Source organism: Macrobrachium rosenbergii, chromosome 12, assembly GCF_040412425.1.
Source record: "Macrobrachium rosenbergii isolate ZJJX-2024 chromosome 12, ASM4041242v1, whole genome shotgun sequence".
Classification (NCBI taxonomy): domain Eukaryota; kingdom Metazoa; phylum Arthropoda; class Malacostraca; order Decapoda; family Palaemonidae; genus Macrobrachium; species Macrobrachium rosenbergii.
In genome coordinates this window covers 6,339,289-6,358,092 of record NC_089752.1, presented here as the reverse complement: position 1 = coordinate 6,358,092, position 18,804 = coordinate 6,339,289, and the positions used below count along the sequence as shown (strand labels likewise).

Below are 18,804 nucleotides of genomic sequence, written 5' to 3'. Positions count from 1 at the left end.
CGTGTCCAGCCTGCTCTCTCTCTCTCTCTCTCTCCCTCCCTCCCATCTCTATTAAGTGCAGGTGACGCACGCTGATTGGCTGTTGATGGGGCACCAGCTGGTGACGTCATCGTCCCCTCGCTATTAAAAGACTAACCTTTTATCATTAAATAAGAAAATGAAAATTCAGGGGATTCTCTCTCTCTCTCTCTTCACACATGTTAATAGCTTTGTTCGTATTGGTGATGGCTTTAAATTTATTCCTTATTAACAGATTGGCATACATAGTACACATACTATTTAAAGATTATAAAAAAAATGTTAATGTGTTGTTAGATATGAAATTATTACACTAATACTTGAAGTTACATTCAAATATATATATATATATATATATATATATATATATATATATATATATATATATATATATATATATATATATATATATCGATCTACAGTATATATGCAAATTCAGAAAGGCTAAATATCTTCATTTGTTGCGACATAGATCAATGTTGTCACATAGAAATGCTATAATTATTTCTAGCTAAAACGGGCGTAAAGCTAATTTTACTTCCGCAGTGTGGTAATTCCTGAACCTCGACGTTCGTTTGTTTGTGGGCAGGATTATGTAGTTTCATGTGGAGTCTTATGGAAATTTTACCAAAAACTGGGCCTCTACTAGCAGCCAGCGATTAAATTTTGGGAGAGATGGAAATATAACCTTTTGGGGGGAAGGACCTTCTGATGCGCGACAAATCTTGTTTTGGAGTTTGCAGAGGTGTATGACGTTGAATCTGGTTAAGTAAGATTTTAAAATTAAACAATAAGATCGTGTCCTTTTGCAGTACACACTCACATGATTTTGGCGGTGGGCAGTCAAGATTGCATCTTTGCTCAAACTTCATTTCAACTGCAGATGAGGCGGGTCAAGTTTTTGGTTAATTCATATTGGCGGTATGTACAGTGAAGTAGCTATGGTTCGTAATCCACGGTAGTGCTTAAGCTTCTTACATCCTGATATAATCCAAAAAGTATAAGATTGTGGACCAGTATCTTCAGTGGACACAGGAATAATTTAATATATATGAAATGTGTCATTGTATAAAGGGAAAGAGTTTTGGATCACATTAATTTAATAATATATGCTTATTAAAGGTGTGTTTTCGGCCAATTGGAGCCTTCCGGCTTCTAAAAATGTTTAGCTTCTACTCACTTCCTAGTGAACCATGAAAAAAGATTTTATACAAGAAATACAATTGCTGGAAGTCAGAATCCAGTTGCTGGAAGAGTGCGCAAATTCTCAGAAAACAGAAGTTGTGTTATTAGTGGTTCCAGATCTGTAATGCCTGCAACCTTTTAGTTGCTGTGTGTTCTAGCGATAGGTGCCAAGTGGGCCTTAACAGTAAGATAGCAGAGATTGGAGATTGTTCAAGTTTTAGCAATTATTTGCTCCATCCTAGTGCCAATTGTAGTGGCTCCGAAAGGTGCTTTGTAAGTAATTTTGTCCCCCTGAATGCGAAAAGAAGTGATTTCTAACTTGAACATAAAAAAAAAGGTCTTGCAAAAGAGGCTCAGAACTTTGCGGGAAGAGAAGGCGAAGGGGCGGGTGTGATCGCTGTCATACCAACACAAACTGCGGAAGTTTTAATTGTGTCTGTCTGTCATGAAATGGAGACTATGTGGGTGCTAGAACAACAAATCTGGATGCCTTAACTCTCTCTTCCCTGCACCCCTAACTCCCCTGCCAAACGGGGACACAATCCTGAAGTTTCCCAAACACATCTTTGGCCCGGCCACAATTTAAATATTTAATGATGCTATCACGGCGATTTTGGCCTGTTATCCGTTAATAAACTCACCTCATTATTTGATGTTATCCCTTTGCAGTCTCGTTTGTGCTTAGTAATTCTCTGATTTTTTTTTTTTTATTGACTGTCGTGAAAGTGGTACGTTTTTATATGCATTTTCCATTAACAGTGTGAATGCTTCACAAGCCTGCAGTGGGCCTCCCCCGTTGTATATTGCGCTTCGAACATTTCCTGCTTAATTTCGGTAGATTTCATTTTGTAAATGTTTTAGTCTTTTCTTGGATATTTTATCCTCTCTCTCTCTCTCTCTCTCTGTTATCTTTCCCATTTTCGGTTTTATCTTCTCCTCTCTCTCTCTCTCTCTCTCTCCTTTTTTTTTATGTCCCTCCTCTCATTTCTAACCTATCCCTCTTTTTTCCCATTTTTGCTGGTGCCCCTCCTTTCCCCAGTTTCCAATACCGGTATAGATAAAATAGTGTACGCTGCTGTGAGAGAGAGAGAGAGAGAGAGAGAGAGAGAGAGAGAGAGAGAGAGAGAGAGAGAGAGAGAGAGAGATAAAAGTTAAATTCCGGACTTTGGCATTGTGTATTTTATAGGGATAGTTTGTAGTGAATGGGTCTGAACTGTCAGTGTTAATGTCGGAATTATTGGCTGCGTCTGTAATCATGGGGTGAGTTACGTTTACAACCCACTGCATGATTTACATTATGACGATTCTCCCATTCATAAAACAGAGGAAAAAAATGTGTATGGTGAATTTTTGTCTCATTTTTTTTCGATTGTTCTTTCTACTTTTTTTTTTAGGGCTGGGTGTGATGATTGAGGGTTGATAGTACACAGTTTTATATACATTTTTTTCATTCTTGTTTATTATGAGACTGTGAACATATATATTTATATATATATATATATTATATATATATAATGTATGTATATGTATATGTATATGTATATGTTATTCTGTTTATTGATGTGGTAAACTTTCCTTATTTTCGCGTCTACATTTTTAGATTTACTAATTTTGAGTAACGTTATATATAATCTGTTTGTCAGAATTTTCGTCAACATTACAAGTTTTTGTCGTGTAGGAATTTCCGAGTGACTTCTCGATCCTGGGTCCTTTTGATACTAAAGGTGCAGCACCCAATTAAGTATTTACTTGGGAATTTTAGGCCTCATGCTAATTGGAAATAGGAAGTTTTTTCGTTAGTAAAAGGGCGTCTCTCTCTCTCTCTCTCTCTGTTCTTAGCATCTTGTATATTGTATCATTATTTGGTTTGAAGCTGAGGTACTTATGTTTTCTGTTTTCCTAATTTTTTTTTATGAACATGACAGTATCAAATGACATGTTTTACAGTAAGTGGAATAACGGCTTTACTAGTGGGAGCTTTTAAAAGGCGAGAAAAAGGAGAGGAAGTGAAGATTGGACTCTTGAAAAGTTTAGAAAAATAAAGGACAGGAAATACTGACATAGTTGAAAGTGAAAGAATTCTAAGCTTGTGTATCTCACGATGCTAAATCAAAAAAAGAATTTTATTAAGGTGTTTGTTGGAGTGCACATAAATCTTTTAACAACGACATTGCAGATATGTAAGTCTAATTATTTTGTACTATACTTGTTTTTAGGTTATATATATTTTTTTTTCAGTTTTGGATTGAATTTGTTATGCCTCTTCATTTCTGCCGTCCACTTTTCTTATAGGTTTATTTGTCCAAAGTTTTGTAAGATTAATAAAATGATTTCTTAGGGGAAGAATCAGCAACGTCTGCAGATACACAAAAATAAGTTTACCTATGAAGACAAAGATACTTATAACTAACGTAAATAAACACGCGAGTGTATGTGCGTATCTTCATGTCTGTATGTGTTCCTTTCCCTTTTCTGCACTTACACAAACATACACAGCCACAATTTTCCTGTCCCTCCATTCTCCTTTTCTCTCCCTCCATCACCCCCCCCTACCTCACTCCCTCCCCCTCCTCCTCCTCCATCCTTTTCCCCCTGGTCCGTGTCCAATATATTCATGAGTCTGAGAACGAGAATAGTGCAGCGCGGATTCGATTAATCTTGTCGTATCATTAAACCCGTGACAGTTTGGAGGGGGCCTCGGGCCGCCGGCCTAAATTTTAGTATTATGAAAACTCGCTGTTCAATGGGGATTTTGACACTACTTTACGTTCTATGCCTTTTTTTAAGGGGAAAGGGCCAGGGAAGAACTTTTTTCCCTTTTTTTTTTTCAGAACCAATCTTTGTGTCTGTGCGTATGTATGTATGTGTATGTATGTGTGTGTGATCCGTGTTATAGAGGGTTGGTTAATTATTGGTGTAAAGGGTTCTTCGATAATGCTTGCCTGCACTATTTTTTATTAGTTTATTTTGAGGGGTTGTTGGAATATACGCCAGTAAAAATGCTCTCCGAATATCGAACTTTATCCTGGATGCATGCTAAACTTTTTTAAAACCTTGTAATAAAAATCTGTTGTTGTGCGAGAATTGACAATATGGTACGCTGCTGTGTGCCACTGTAACACAGGGGACTAATGGAGGCAAGAAATATTTCATTACGGACGAGAGAGAGGGAAAAAAATGTTTTTCGATATAATGGAACGCAGTTTATATATATATAAATTTTTGGATGTTCTCCTGTTCAATTACAAAAGTCAAAAAGTAAATGGAAATAAATAACTTTATCCTCACTCATATTTTTATGTGGCAGAAAAAAATAGGAATCTCTCAAGTTTATGGTTTTCATTTACGGGTCCCCAGTAATATTTGAACATTCGAAATACCAGCAGCTTTTTTATTCTGGGTTGGTTCCCGCAGACTTCTCTGTCGCGGTCTTTTTCATTTTCTGACGTTTTTTCTCTTTTTCATTGGTTAAATTATTATATATATATTTATATACTGTTTATATATATATTATATATATATATATATATATATATATATATATATATATAATATATATATATATATATCTATATATATATAATATATATATATCTATATATATAATATATATATATATCTATATATATATATATATCTATATAATATATTATATATATATCTATCTATATATATATATATATATATATATATATATATATATATATATATATATATATATATATATATATATATATATATATATATCCTGTGTGTAGTACTACTACTGTCATCTTTTTTTTTCTTCACCCATTCCATAGATTGACCCAGAGTGTTTAGTTTTATGAATGAACCTATAATACTATTACGAGTACACCGGAGATGTGTGGTTTCTAATTATCCGTTGCATAGTACATCTGAAGGGAGTAATAGAACGATAGAGGACCCACGTTCTCATATCATAGGATACTAATCTCCAAACTCGCCCCACTCTCTCTCTCTCTCTCTCTCTCTCTCTCGTTCAAATGCCGCCTTCCTTTCCCCAATCACCCTCGCCACCACCCCTCCCCTCCCTCCCTCCCTCCCCAGGCGAGGAGGGAGGGATGACTGGTCCCTGTTTCATTACGGTAAAAGCGGCCTTAATGAGCTGGTGCGTAAATTATACACCTAATTCACAAGAGATGGAGAAATGTGGGTATTCCGATGCGAAGGGTTGTTGATGTTCCTGTTTGTATTGGGATGCCTTCCTCCTCGTTGTCTCCTGCGGCAGGAGCTGTTTGTTGCCTGATGGTGACGAGAATCATCGTTATATTCATCGTCTTCATCATCATTTAAAATTTTGTTTAATTCGTAATCGGGGGATTCAGAATCATCTGGTCTTGCAGTGACGGTTACATCAGAATCGTCTTCTCTTTGGTGGTAATCGGTGTTATGTTATCATCGTCATAAAGTCTTGTACTCAGTTCTGACTCTAACATTAGCAGTCACAATCTTTCGACAGAATTAAACTCCTTTTATTGCTAGATTGGTTATTATACCACTTTGTGATTATCCTCGGCATCTTTGTTGGACAGCTTACTGTACTCTGTTTTCAGGCCGGAATACAACAGAAAGCGTCTTTTACCAGATTGGTTAGCTTTCAGTAACACCCTAATAGCATTTAGCTCTTTCTGACAGAATGTCATATTTTTCCACCTTCATCATTCTACAAATTTTGATAAGTGGTCTATGGCTTATGTAAATCGTACCGCTATTCGCCTCAACTTTGCCATTGTTTTGTCGTTACTTCCAAACTTATAATTTTGTGTGGGTGTCTCCTAATGTGTTTACTTACGTCTGCCTTAGAATTTCTTCGTTTTTTTTTTTGTTTTTTTTTTTTTTACCTTGTATTGCTTTCTCTCAGGGTTGCAGTCATTGGTGCTTATTCAGCTTTCCATTTAAGCATTTCCTTCGTTGACGACCAACTCCTACCTGACGATATGTGCGACTTGAACTCTCTCGTCTTCCCACCAGTATTTTGTTTTTATTTTCTTTTGCGTCTCTTGGATTTTCTCTCCCCGTGGGCGTGTTTCTTTTGGCTCCCCTCTTCTCTTGCTCTTGGTGGCGGCAGTAGGGTCTGTCAGGCGTAAGCCTCTTACAGCAGTTGTCCGGGGATTTGCTGGCCGGCTGACCGCTGCCTCGAAACTTGATAGCGGTAGCAAAATGTACTGGCCATGCGCAGAATATCCTGGAATAAAAGAAATGGTGATTCTAAAAAAAAGGTAAGAAACTACTTTCGATCGGATTATTAATTATAAAGGTGCCATTCAAATTTCACAGCAAATTGGGATATCAAAACTTGAGAGGAAATAAATTTTTGATGTTCTTGTTCTTTTGAAAAAAATACTTTTATGGGAAAATGGGAGTGTACCGAGACGTTAGATGGGATGATATCGAGATTTTTACAGGGATTATTGAAGACCAAAAAAAAAATGCCACTTTAAGAACTAAATACACTGGACGTGTGCCATGTAGATGCGAACATTGGTGGTAAGGAGGGATTTAAGTCGATTCAAATATTAGCGTGTGAAGGTTGATCATGAAAATATTGCTGTTATAAGATATAATTTTGTTTGCCGCTGTACATGTTTGTATCTTCTTGCGTTGTTTCCCTTTAGGGAGTGTCTCATGGTTTTCAAGAGGTGAAAGTTCCGTAGGTATTGTTCAATTGTGATGTGCATATGGAAAGTTCCGTAGGTATTGTTCAATTGTGATGTGCATATGAAAAGATAATATGGTTCATGATGGTTATATGAAAAGATGGAACTGACGAAACTCGAAGAGTTCCAAGTGTACATTTATTTGAGAGAGTGCTTTACTATAGAGTACTTGTAGTTGGAGGCTTTGTACAATGCATGAATCTTAAGTGTGACAACAGATTATACACATATTTTTTAATCGTGCTTTCATATGATGCTCTTGGAAATATAACTCGGAGTCGTTCCAGAAATAATTTGTGTAGATGTGGAAGTTCCCAGATGAATTTGAGGTCCGGAGAGGTTAGCCGTTTTGGAAAGTGGGCGGGATGGAAGGGTTGAACAGCGAGGCCTTTTTGCTGGCGTCGGAGGAAGAGGGCGGCTGTGTTCGTGAATCGTCTCCTTCGGGATGCCCTTGCAAGCCTCGGCATTGTATCTCTAATTACATATTATTAAATGTTGTTTTTCACAGCGAACAAAAGGCACATTGAAAGCGTGTAATTACCGCCGGCCAGATTTCCAAGATTTATCTGTAGAGGAACAATAGGTGGTGGCCTCGTCCGAAGGGGTGGGCCAGTGAGTGCCCTTGGGGCCAAGCCGCTGCCTGGCTCACTCATACGGACACTCGGACTAAGCACACCAGCATTTATAACTCTTCAGGGTTTTGACAGCGCCTTACATAAAATTCCGAGCTTATTTGGTCTCTCTCCGCATGGCTGAGTCCCGGTGCCAGTGTTTACCTTTTAAATTAATATCTATCGCCTGTTTATCAGCCTTGCGCGGCGATGGTCGTCTTACCATCTCCCTTGCAAGAGCCTAATACTTTTGAAATGTCACTATTAGCAGGTATTGAACATGGAGGTACTGGCTTTTGAAAAATGGATCTCTCTCTCTCTCTCTCTCTCTCTCTCTCTCTCTCTCTCTAGTTTATCTTTCAGATTACCCTGCTCAACCGTCTTGGACTATCTCTCTCCAGCATCGGGTTCCCTGAGATAGCCTCTCTAGATATAAATAAAGGTTTGCGTTTTTCCAACAGATTTTTTATTTATTTATTTTTTTTAGGCCCCTTTAGCCCGGATTTGAAATTATTTTCAATACCTGGATTTGAATCATTAATTTTGTGTCACTTTCCAAATTGGAGAAGCAGAGAATTATTGCCTGTTCACTGTTAGATCACTGTTAACTTTCGTCTTCAGTGAAATGAATCTTGTTTAATATTCCGGCAACTTGTGGTATGTTGATGGGTAATGTGTATTCAATATAATCCCCTTAACCCCCTTTTATAGTCTGCTCGCTTCCCCTAGCCCCCTTTCACATGAGGGTGACGGTTCAACATGACACTTCACACCCAACATTAACACATGAATGACATCTGTTCGGAGTGGTGTCGAATTCGGGCAGCACGTGTGCGAGTTACCCCTTTATAGGCGAAGGGAAAAAAACGGTTATGAAAGAAAATGGGGTTTGTGCTCCGATTGTCCGAAGAAAGCAAAGCTTAGTATTGTATAGATGCGGTCACTACACATGGAAAATGCGATTATGACAGTTTCAGGGCATGGCTATAATAGTGCTGATTAAGGAGGGGGAAGTTTGGGGGGGGGGGAGAAACATATTATTTCGAGACAGTTTCTTCGTGGGATAACATTTATTGCTCGTTTCACGGTTCATGTTTTGTCTCCAGGATCAGAAATGCAAATTTTCAGTAAATTTGTCCGACATCATTATCTCTAATACGTAACCCCAGACTGGCGAGCCAATCCAATAACCACCCCCTTCCCCACACTCTTTCATAGCTTCTACAACAAATTCAGTTGAGAGATAAAAACTCTCTCTCTCTCTCTCTCTACCAAATCTGAGAGAGAGAGAGAGAGAGAGAGAGAGAGAGAGAGAGAGAGAGAGAGAGACCATCATTGTTGTGTGAGCAAAGCAGTTTTTCTTCTAAAAAGGAGGAAAAAATATTTAAAAAGGCAAGTATTAGAGCGTGGTAATGAGCTCGATGTAACTTTATCTAGGGGTCTCTGCCTGTATAGCCTGGGGCCAACGCCCACTGAATAAAATCTAGTTCTCCGACTTGGCCACCGAAAGAAAAAGAAATTGAAACATAATAGCACTTTTATCAGGGTTTTTCCCTCTCGATAATTGATAGCCTCCACAGGAAGGAAAAACTGACAGTAAGGCGAGACGTTTCCCCATAGGCGGTACAAGGCTTGAGTTTCCTTTTCGTGCTTCCCCCCCCCCCTTCTTCTTGCAGAATAAAAAGGAAAGAGAAGCAAGGTAAGAAGGAAAATGTTAGAAGGGGGGAGAGGAGGAGGAGGAGGAAGGAGAATGGACTGTAAAAAAAAAAAAAAAAAAAAACTCGACTCTTAACAATTACTTCGTATAAAAGGGACACAGCTCTAGGTGGCACTTTTGAACTTCATTTCCCAGATGGATCTCTCTTCTCTCTTCTTCTTCTCTTTCTTTCTCTCTCTCTCCGGAGGAACGAAATTTAATACACCGGCCAAAAAATCAAAATCTTTAGCGTCACACTTGCTGGGCTTTGCTGAAGGAAGATTTTGTTTTTGAGAGAAAATGAAAACAGTCGTCGATTTCAAAGTATGCGACGATGGTTTGGAATTAATATTACCTCCCCGTCCCCTTCCCCGCCTTTTCCTTTGTTTTTTCGAAGTGAAGACGTGTTCGTTCTAGCAGAAGAGGTTTCCCAGTCAACCTCCAGAGAGAGAGAGAGAGAGAGAGAGAGAGAGAGAGAGAGAGAGAGAGAGAGAGAGAGAGAGAGAGAGAGAGACCAATCGCTATCACAGAGGGACAGCAGCAGCAATAGAAATGCAGAAGCGGTAAAAAGCAGGAGAGGAGGAGGAGGAGGAGGAGGAGAAGGAGAAGAGTAAGAAGAAAGGAAGAATGGCTGAAGCAGTTGGCGTAGAGTTGGTTCCAATTTACTGGCGGTGCTCAGAGGAGGCGTCCACATACATCACCCAGCTTATCATGGATGCCAGCTACCTCCTCATCTGCAAGAACTCAAAAAGCTCGCCGTTTTTCCTGTCTCTCTCTCTCTCTCTCTCTCTCTCTCTCTCTCTCTCTCTCTCTCTGTGGTAAACATTCCTTGAGCATTTGAGTCATTTCATCGTTTTTCAAGATAAGAAAATAAACGTTTTCTGGATGATGAAAATGAAGAAAATAAATTTGTTGTAGAAGATAAAAATGAGGAAATAAATTTTTTTTCGAGAAAAATAATGAAGAAATAAATTTTTGGTAGAAGATAAAAATTAAGAAAATAAATTTTTCTAGAAGAATTGAAGAAAATCAATGTTTTCAAGAAGATAAATTTTGAAGAAAATAAATTTTTTCAAGAAGATAAAAATGAATAGAATAAAAGTTTTCTGGAAGATAAAAAAGTTAAGATAAAAATGAAGAAAATAAATTTTTTCTAGAAGATAAGAACGAAAATAAACCTTTCCTTGAAGACAAAAATGAAAACAAAAATAAACATTTTCTGGAAGACAAAAATGAAGAAAATGAAGACATAGATGTGATCTGGTCATTTCTTAACATCCGTGGCGTTTGTAGTTAAGAAAACAATGTCAAGTAGCGGCGAAGGAACACCGTACGTGCATCCTATTCATCATCAGGTCTGCTTTCTCAGTTTTTCTCCTTTCCAAACATCTATTATATTTATGATGTTTGTACTAGTGTGTCATCTGCTGACAGTTCGCCCTGTTCTCTTGATGTCTTGTTTTGTCTAGACCAGCGCCAGCTGACAGCCTTGCTGGGAAAAAAACGAAGGAAGAGAAAGAGGGAGCAGAAAAGGAACAGAGGGGAACCGTGAAAAATAGTTAGCTGGACAAAGACGTTTTCGCTTAGATTAATAGGACAGGCGTACTTTCCTTCCCCTTCCCACCCCCCACCTTCCCTCTTGCTCGTAACCCCAACTTCTCTTGTGCTTGTTAGATCCATATGGTTTTCTTGGCACTCCTGGTCGGGTCTCTCTGTTGGCTATCCTTCTATATACAATATTGTGTTACTTAATGTAAACGGGTCGTTTGGGACTTGGAGATGTACGTTTGATGACAACTAAAATTTGGAACCAAGTAATTTTGCTGGTTTTTAACCTTAGTTTGAAACATTTGAATATAACACCAAGTAATTTTGCTGTATTTTTAACCTTACTTAGAGGCATTTGAATTTGGAACCGTGTAATTTTGCCGTTTTTTTTAACCTTACTTAGAGGCATTTGAATTTGGAACCATGTAATTTTGCGGTTTTTTTTTAACCTTACTTAGAGGCATTTGAATTTGGAATCAAGTTAATTTTGCTGTTTTTTTTTACCATCCTTTGAGGCATTTGAATTTGGAATTGGAACCAAGTGATTTTGCTGTATTTTTAACCTTACTTAGAGGCATTTGAATTTGGAACCAAGTCACACTGCTTTTTTTTCCCATACTTTGAAGCATTTGAATTTGGAACCAAGTAATTTTGCTGTTTTTTAAACCATACTCTGAGCCATTTGAATACAAGTTATCACGCCGAGGAACCATACATTTTGAGACACTGAGGTTGTACCGGGCAACTCATCAAATGTTTTGAAGGAAGTGGACAAATATTCCCCTTGGCGTTGTTGGAGCTGAAAGGTTCTCGGGCAATAGTCTACGGACATCGTATGCCGTAATTCATGTAACTCATATCTTGAACCTTTTTTTAGATCCTCAATTTTATAATACTATTGATTGGTGTTTGCTCTTGAACATTATATTAATAGCCCGTTTGTTAAGGATGAAATGAATAGCCTGTTTGTTAAGAATGAAATAAATCCGAACGGTACCGGGTAGTCAATAAATTGGGGGGTTTTGCGAGTACGAGAGAGAGAGAGAGAGAGAGAGAGAGAGAGAGAGAGAGAGAGAGAGAGAGAGAGAGAGGTATTTCTCTAGCGAGGCCATATTTCAGCTGAGGACTAATAAAGGAATCAATGTGCAGCGGGCGAAGGTAATAACAGTTTATCTGGGAGCCTATCGGAGAACCTGTCTCCTCCTCCTCCCTCCTCCTCCCTCCCCACCCTCCCTCCATTAGCGCCTCCCTCCCCTCCTTCCCCTCCCTCCCTCCCTGACGTCTCCCCGGCAATCCACTATCTTCAGCTACCCATCATTTCTTCGCTTTTGGTCGATTCTGTAGTGTCCCCCATTCGAAATTATATCAAACAGCGATTTCTACTTTTTTTATTTCTTTAGCTCATTAACAAATAATGACATGAAAAGACATTGTCAGTTCAAAACTCAAATTGAAGGTCAATTCAAAACTCAAATTGAAGCCGATAAGGACCTTATGTAACTTTCCAGTGTCAGTTCAAAACTCAAATTGAAGGTCAATTCAAAACTCAAATTGAAGCCGATAAGGACCTAGTATAACTTTTCAGTGCTACGAAATTTTCATTAGAAGCAATAAAGGTCGGTATTATTGTCAATTCAAAACTCAAATTGAAGCCGTTAAGGACCTGATATAACCTTTCCTGTACTGCAAATTTTTCAGAAGGTGCAATTAAGTTCGGTATTATTGTCAATTCAAAACTCAAATTAAAGGTCAATTCAAAACACAAATTGAAAACGTTAAGGACCTAATATAACTTTTTCTGTACTCGAAATTTTTCACGCGACGCAATAAAGATCGGTGGTATTGTCAATTCAGATTGAAGGTCAGTCCAAAACTCAAATTGAAGGTTAAGGACCCTAATATAACTTTTTCAGTGCTCCGAATTTTTCAGAAGACGCAATATGAGGTTAGTGTGTGCCTTGGAGTTAATAAACAACTTCGATATATATATATATATATATATATATATATTTTTTTTTTTTTTTTTTTTTTTTTTTCCTGTCCCCTGTAAAGAGGTTTCTTAGTCGTGTGTGCGTTGTCTGCCGATGGAGAGTTAGTCCCTTCCCATATCATTACGTCGGATACGCCAGCTGAGCCTCAGGAAATTCATCTTCCTCTTTAGCCAAGTAAACATTGGATACTTGACGGAGAGCGAGAAGCTGTATACAAATTTGTAGCGCTACGTTGCTTGAACGTGGCATTTAGATAATTTTTCATTTAGTCTTCATTTAGTTGCAGCAAAATTTTCATTTATTATCTTAAGACATATTCCTGCTGTTACTGAATGTTTTTGTTTCCAAAGCGCAGGGCTTCCTTGTAACTGATATATATATATGTTATATATATATATATATATATATATATATATATATATATATATATATATATATATATATATATATATATATATATATATATATATATATATATATATATATATATATATATATATATATATATATATTTTTAGGTGTAAACAGTTTAAGTACTGCTTGATTTATTTTTGTTTTCCCGGTGTTCTAGTAACTGGATATTATCTTTGCCCTTGGTTAAGTATTGCTGTATAAACATCCCATTCGTTAGATAAAAAAAGTGACGTAAGAAATTTCAGAACTGGCAATAGTAAAGCGTTTCAGCTAAGCCAGAAGGATTTTAATAACGTTAAAAATATCAGCATTTTTCGATGAGGTTAAAGATCGTATTTAAGGATTTTTATAATTTCTTTTCTTCGTTTTGTTTTCATCTTTCAATTCTCTCTCTTTTTTTTAACTCCGGTTTTTTTTTTTATATTATTTCTATTGATTTTTTATTTTTTTTTTAAGTTTTGCCCAGCTTTTCCTCTCCTTTTATGTTTCAATTTTTTTTCTCTTTTTCTGTTGTAAATTAAGATCTTCGCGTTTTCTACTTTAGGTTCCATTTTTGTTAAATTCTCATTTTTCCAACGTTCCCATTTCTCACGTTTTTCCTCTCTCTCTCTCTCTCTCTCTCTGAGTGTAAGTCGTTAGCCGCGGCTGAGATTTCCTCCTCTCTTGGGGCAACCGCTGTCGATAATTCCAGTCATTCCCAGATGGAACACCCTGATTCCCACCAACACTCGTCCTATCCCGTCGTCATCCCCTCCCCCTACCTCACCCTTCCAAGATTCCTGATTCCAGACTACCTTCAAGATGGAACGGGGTGATTTGTGCTATCGAAGTCAAGAGGTCAGCTTGATCTTAGGAGATTTTTTACACAATTTTTATTTCTTCGTTTTCTTTGTTAATAAATCTCCTGAAGATTGATTCCTAATCAGCAGTTTTAAAATTGCTTTTTAAAATTTTTAGAATTGAGTATTCCAGTTTCAATCCCCTTCTTTTTTTTTTTTCCTTCTCTGTCATTTCCTTATAAGATTCCGGCATTAAAGAGTCATTGCCCGATTCCAGTTTCACTCCTTGGCGACACTCGAGGGACAGGAATCCAGGCAGCGATGGGAATCCGGGATTTTGGCTGGAATCTTGGTTCTCGCATCCCCCGATACCCATGGATTTATTTCTCCTTATCCGAGGATTTTGGAGTCGGGGGATATTCAAATGAAAAAAATAAAAGTTCCGAAGCGAATTCTCTCTACTTTCGTGATTGTCGCGAGAATGATTTTCGACGCGCAATTGAGGTTGTAAACATGCGCCTCCTAAACTCAGGTTTTTGTAAAGAAAGTGGGATTGCTCTGTTTGACTGCTATTACTACATTTACAAATGTTTTTGGTTCAATTTCTTGTAGTTGGTTGGATTGTGTGTGTTTTTATATTGAAATATATTTTTTAACGTAATATTTTTCCCCGGTTTTTCAAAAATTGGAACACTGGTATCTGAAAGTAGACACTTTCTTAGCGTTATTCAATCTTTAATGTTCTTTTTTCTGAGCTGTCAACCAAAAGACATGAAATGGCGATTTGGTGTGGTCGTGCCAAGGTAGCAAAAATCAGTCGATATCAGTACTACTACGGTGGTACAGACTGCTAAATAAAATTACTGTTTTTATTTCCACCAGTTATTCATGCTTGCGGTAATGAATATTGCCTTTTTTTTTTTTTTTTTATTGAGGAGATCGGATCGGGTCTAGAAATGAATATGATATTTTGAGATCGGGTCTAGAGATGAATATGATATTTTGAGATCCAGGTCTAGAGATGAATATGATATTTTGAGATCAGGTCTAGAGGATGAATATGATATTTTGGAGATCGGGTCTAGAGATGAATATGATATTTTGAGATCGGGTCTAGAGATGAATATGATATTTTGAGATCGGGTCTAGAGATGAATAATATTTTGAGGTATTTTGATATTTTGGAGATCGGGTCTAGAGATGAATATGATATTTTGGAGATCGGGTCTAGAGATGAATATGATATTTTGGAGATCGGGTCTAGAGATGAATATGATATTTTGGAGATCGGGTCTAGAGATGAATATGATATTTTGGAGATCGGGTCTAGAGATGAATATGATATTTTGAGACAGGTCGATGAATATGATATTTTAGAGATGAATATGATATTTTGGGGAACAAGATATGTATAATTGACAGTTCATCATCGGCTATCAAGTTTTCAAACTTGTGTGTGTATGTTCTCCGCGTTCCTTGCACTTCCAACGATTGGGGGGACCTTCATCCTATCGTGTGCTTACTCCAACCCATATCCTCCTGCTGCACTCCATCCCCTCATTTCCCCCTCTCCCCTCCTCCCCTCCCCATGCATCAGCAGCCTGTTTTCTCTGCTGGCTCGCCCTGAAAGACCTCCAGAACGTCCAGTAACTGAAGTGGAAAATTAAGTCCAAGGCAGCGTGCGCGTGTTTACGGTTAAGTTGGTTTGGGCTGTGAACCTCGACGCTGCTGGAAGACCCTGAGAGCACTGTCTCTAGCGAGAGAGAGAGAGAGAGAGAGAGAGAGAGATTACAGTGGAGGATGGGATGAGATCCTTTCTGGGATGGGGGTTGGCTGGGTCAAGGCAAATGTCATCCCCCATCCCTCCTTACCTCTCTCTCTCTACTCTCTCTCTCAAACGCCTCTCTCTCTCCCCAGATTGCTGCACAGGGAACGCTAAGTGGCAGCTTGATTTTGTTCCGGAATTACTGCTATCTTTAGGGATCTTGGATGTTTTGCCGGCCCCCTCATCTTTTTATCTTTTGTTAAGGTCATGGAAGGTCACATGTTTCCATTCGAGAAAGTTTGAGTCTCTCCTTGATGCTTTTCCTTTCGTATTTTTTCCACCCGTGTCGTCTTAATTTAGTTTTCGTATTTCTCCTAAGTAGAGTAAAATATTGAGGCTACATACACTAAGAGGAAATGTTCAGTGATTTACGTCTCTCTCTCTCTCTCTCTCAGTCGGATTTTGGATTTCGAGCCCATTCCCGACGGAAGAGACCCCGTTCCAGAATCACGCTGTTCAGATCCGCCCGGATTTTATCGTCCAGTATTTATGCAGTTTGTTTTCCCCACGCGAAGGAGTACAGTTTTCTTGCGATTGGGAGATTACTGCGACGTTGTTGTTCCAAAGTCATGCTCTTTTCGTTCTCTCCACAAATCGGTGTCAATGATCTGGGTGGTTGTGACGCCAGTTAGCTTACGATCAATCGGTCTTTCTCTCAGCACTTGTAGGAGAGGTCAAAGGCGTCTTTCACATGTTAATTTAAGTATTTGTGACTTACTGATCTGTACAACTTCCCATTTTTGTTATCAGAGATTCGTACAGCAAAGATACTTCACATACCCCCGTGATATTCGTAATATTTGTTGGTAAGCCACTTGAAGAATTCTTTTTGTTTTTGCTGGGACAATTTTAGATTACTTATGCTTACAAAAATTAATTGTTTTGTGATATATACGCGCGAAGTTTTGCACACACACACACACACACACACACACACACACACACACATATATATATATATATATATATATATATATATATATATATATATATATATATGGATTAATTTCAAGTAAAATCATCCAACTGATTACATGGTCTTGAATTTAAAGAAAAAAAATGGATGTGAATGATTTAACGGCCTGACTCAAATGCGAAGTTGAAAATTTTAAGCGAATAAAACCAAATTGAAAGCTGCTCAGATCGTACATGTCTTTTATATTAATCAGTTGAAATATAGCAAAGAAGTAAAGCTATGGAAATAGGTATTTAAATGTTGCATTAGATTATACGTAATAATGTTGCATTAGATTATACGTAATATTTACATGATCAGGTGACTCTCTTGGTTTATTATATTTGAAATGTAATGTAAATGCTTTTTCTTTAAACGCTTCTAGTGGTTTTGTAGCTGAATACACCCTTTACATTTTTTTTATATTTAATTAGGTGTCCTGCTCTCAGCTACGCCATCAGAGAAAAAGGAGTCAGATGTTTTTTTTTTTTTCTTTTTTACTTTTCAGGTAGAGTAGCATATACCACAATTCCTCAGAGGCAGAAGATGCTGAAGAACGTCGCCTACCATTTTTCTCTCACCTGAGTGTCTTTGATTTTTGTACGTGTGCAGTAGCTATAAGTATTATTATGACTACCCCCCACAGGTTTATCAATGCCCGCCGGAGGATAGTGCAGCCCCTCATAGATCAGTCAAACCGAGCGGGTGCCAGTGGTAAGTCGTTCTAAAACACAGCTCACGCCCAAAATATCAATCGACCCTCTCGCAGTCGCTCGTCGATTGCGCCCACTCCAGAAGGCTGAAATTGAATCATCGCGTGTCATACCCGATGCTTTATCGTGTGACTTTTCTTCCAAGTGTTCGGCCTTCCTTAGTGGACGCACGGCGTGAGATTGCGGGTGGTAGCACACACCACTCGACTTCCTTTACACAGATACACACACACATACACAAATCACCTATGCCCCTATTTTATTTTTCCACACGCGTGCACTCTCTCATCCCATTTGCTTTTTTACGCTTGCGTCACGTGCCCGGCCTTCTTGTGATGATTGTCATCATCATACCTTTGTCGAAGGGATTGCTTGAGGCTTGTAGACAGATACTAAGTAACTGATTATGGGGTCTTGCTTCGTTGGTATTCATATCAAATACGTAACAATCCACCCCCAAGTCTAAATTATTCAAGAGGGTGAACTTCCTTTGAGACTTCGCTCTGTCCAAGGTAGTGTCTCCTGCCTTTGCATGCACGGCCAATATGGACGATGGAATTACCCCAGTTGCCCGCCGAAGATTTCTAATGAAAGATTTCTAATGAAGGAGGAAGACAAGCGATATTCCTCTCCTTTCTGACATTCAGTAAACGGTACGAACAAGCCTCAAGTCTTGCCTACGAGCCCGTGTCTCCCGACCCAAAATTCCTGTCACTCCTGTTCCTTCTTCCTTCTGTCGCCCTTCCTTCCAAGAAACAACCCCCCTTTCTGGGCCGCGGCGGGGTGAGGTGTTTCGGCACTTGCTTTAAATCACACAGCTTTACGTCCTAACCCTCTTTTTTTCTTTCTCTCTCCTCCCCAAGGTTCATCAATGCGCGCCGTCGTATAGTGCAGCCTATGATAGATCAAAGTAACCGCGCTGGTAAGTCAGTGAGGGAGGCCATATGCAATATGCCCATGAGTTGCAAACTGACTTGTCAGTCATGCAGGAATTAGAGAGATTTAACAGATGCCGGCTGAGTAATTTTGTTGTTGCTGTACTGACTGGCAAGATCCGTAATATTTTTTTACTATTACTGTAGTGTTGTGATGATTATTTATACATCTTTTTTTTTTTTATCTGTTGATGCATCCATAAATGCTTGGCAGGAGATCAGTGCTCTAATCGGACTGTTCATAGACTTGTCAACTCATTGCGCAGCCCCGTTTAAGCCCGTGGTTTCTCTGCTCATAAGCAAAATGAAGTTAAAATGATCAGCACGTATCATGTATCATGTAGTAGCTCGGCCTTCTTTGGAAAGAAATGTCATTGTAGAGATTATATTGAATTTGCCGTAGAAAAACATCGTAAATACAGTACTGTAATACTTAACCTGTTTGCTGTAATGAGT

The 18,804-nt window shown here is 38.4% G+C and overlaps 1 protein-coding gene across 50 annotated transcripts in view; it reads left to right on the top strand.

Moving 5' to 3' along the window:
• Positions 1 to 18,804, top strand: part of hth (homothorax) — a 643,335-nt gene that overhangs the window by 612,323 nt on the left and 12,208 nt on the right. For 23 of the 50 annotated variants that reach the window (XM_067113438.1, XM_067113411.1, XM_067113433.1 and 20 more), the window contains one exon: positions 17,347 to 17,414. In XM_067113438.1, the coding sequence (XP_066969539.1) occupies positions 17,347 to 17,414 (68 nt within the window). Of the gene's footprint in view, positions 1 to 17,346; positions 17,415 to 18,276; positions 18,336 to 18,804 lie in introns of all 50 variants that reach the window. The other 27 variants (XM_067113441.1, XM_067113418.1, XM_067113442.1 and 24 more) reach the window with 2 other exon arrangements.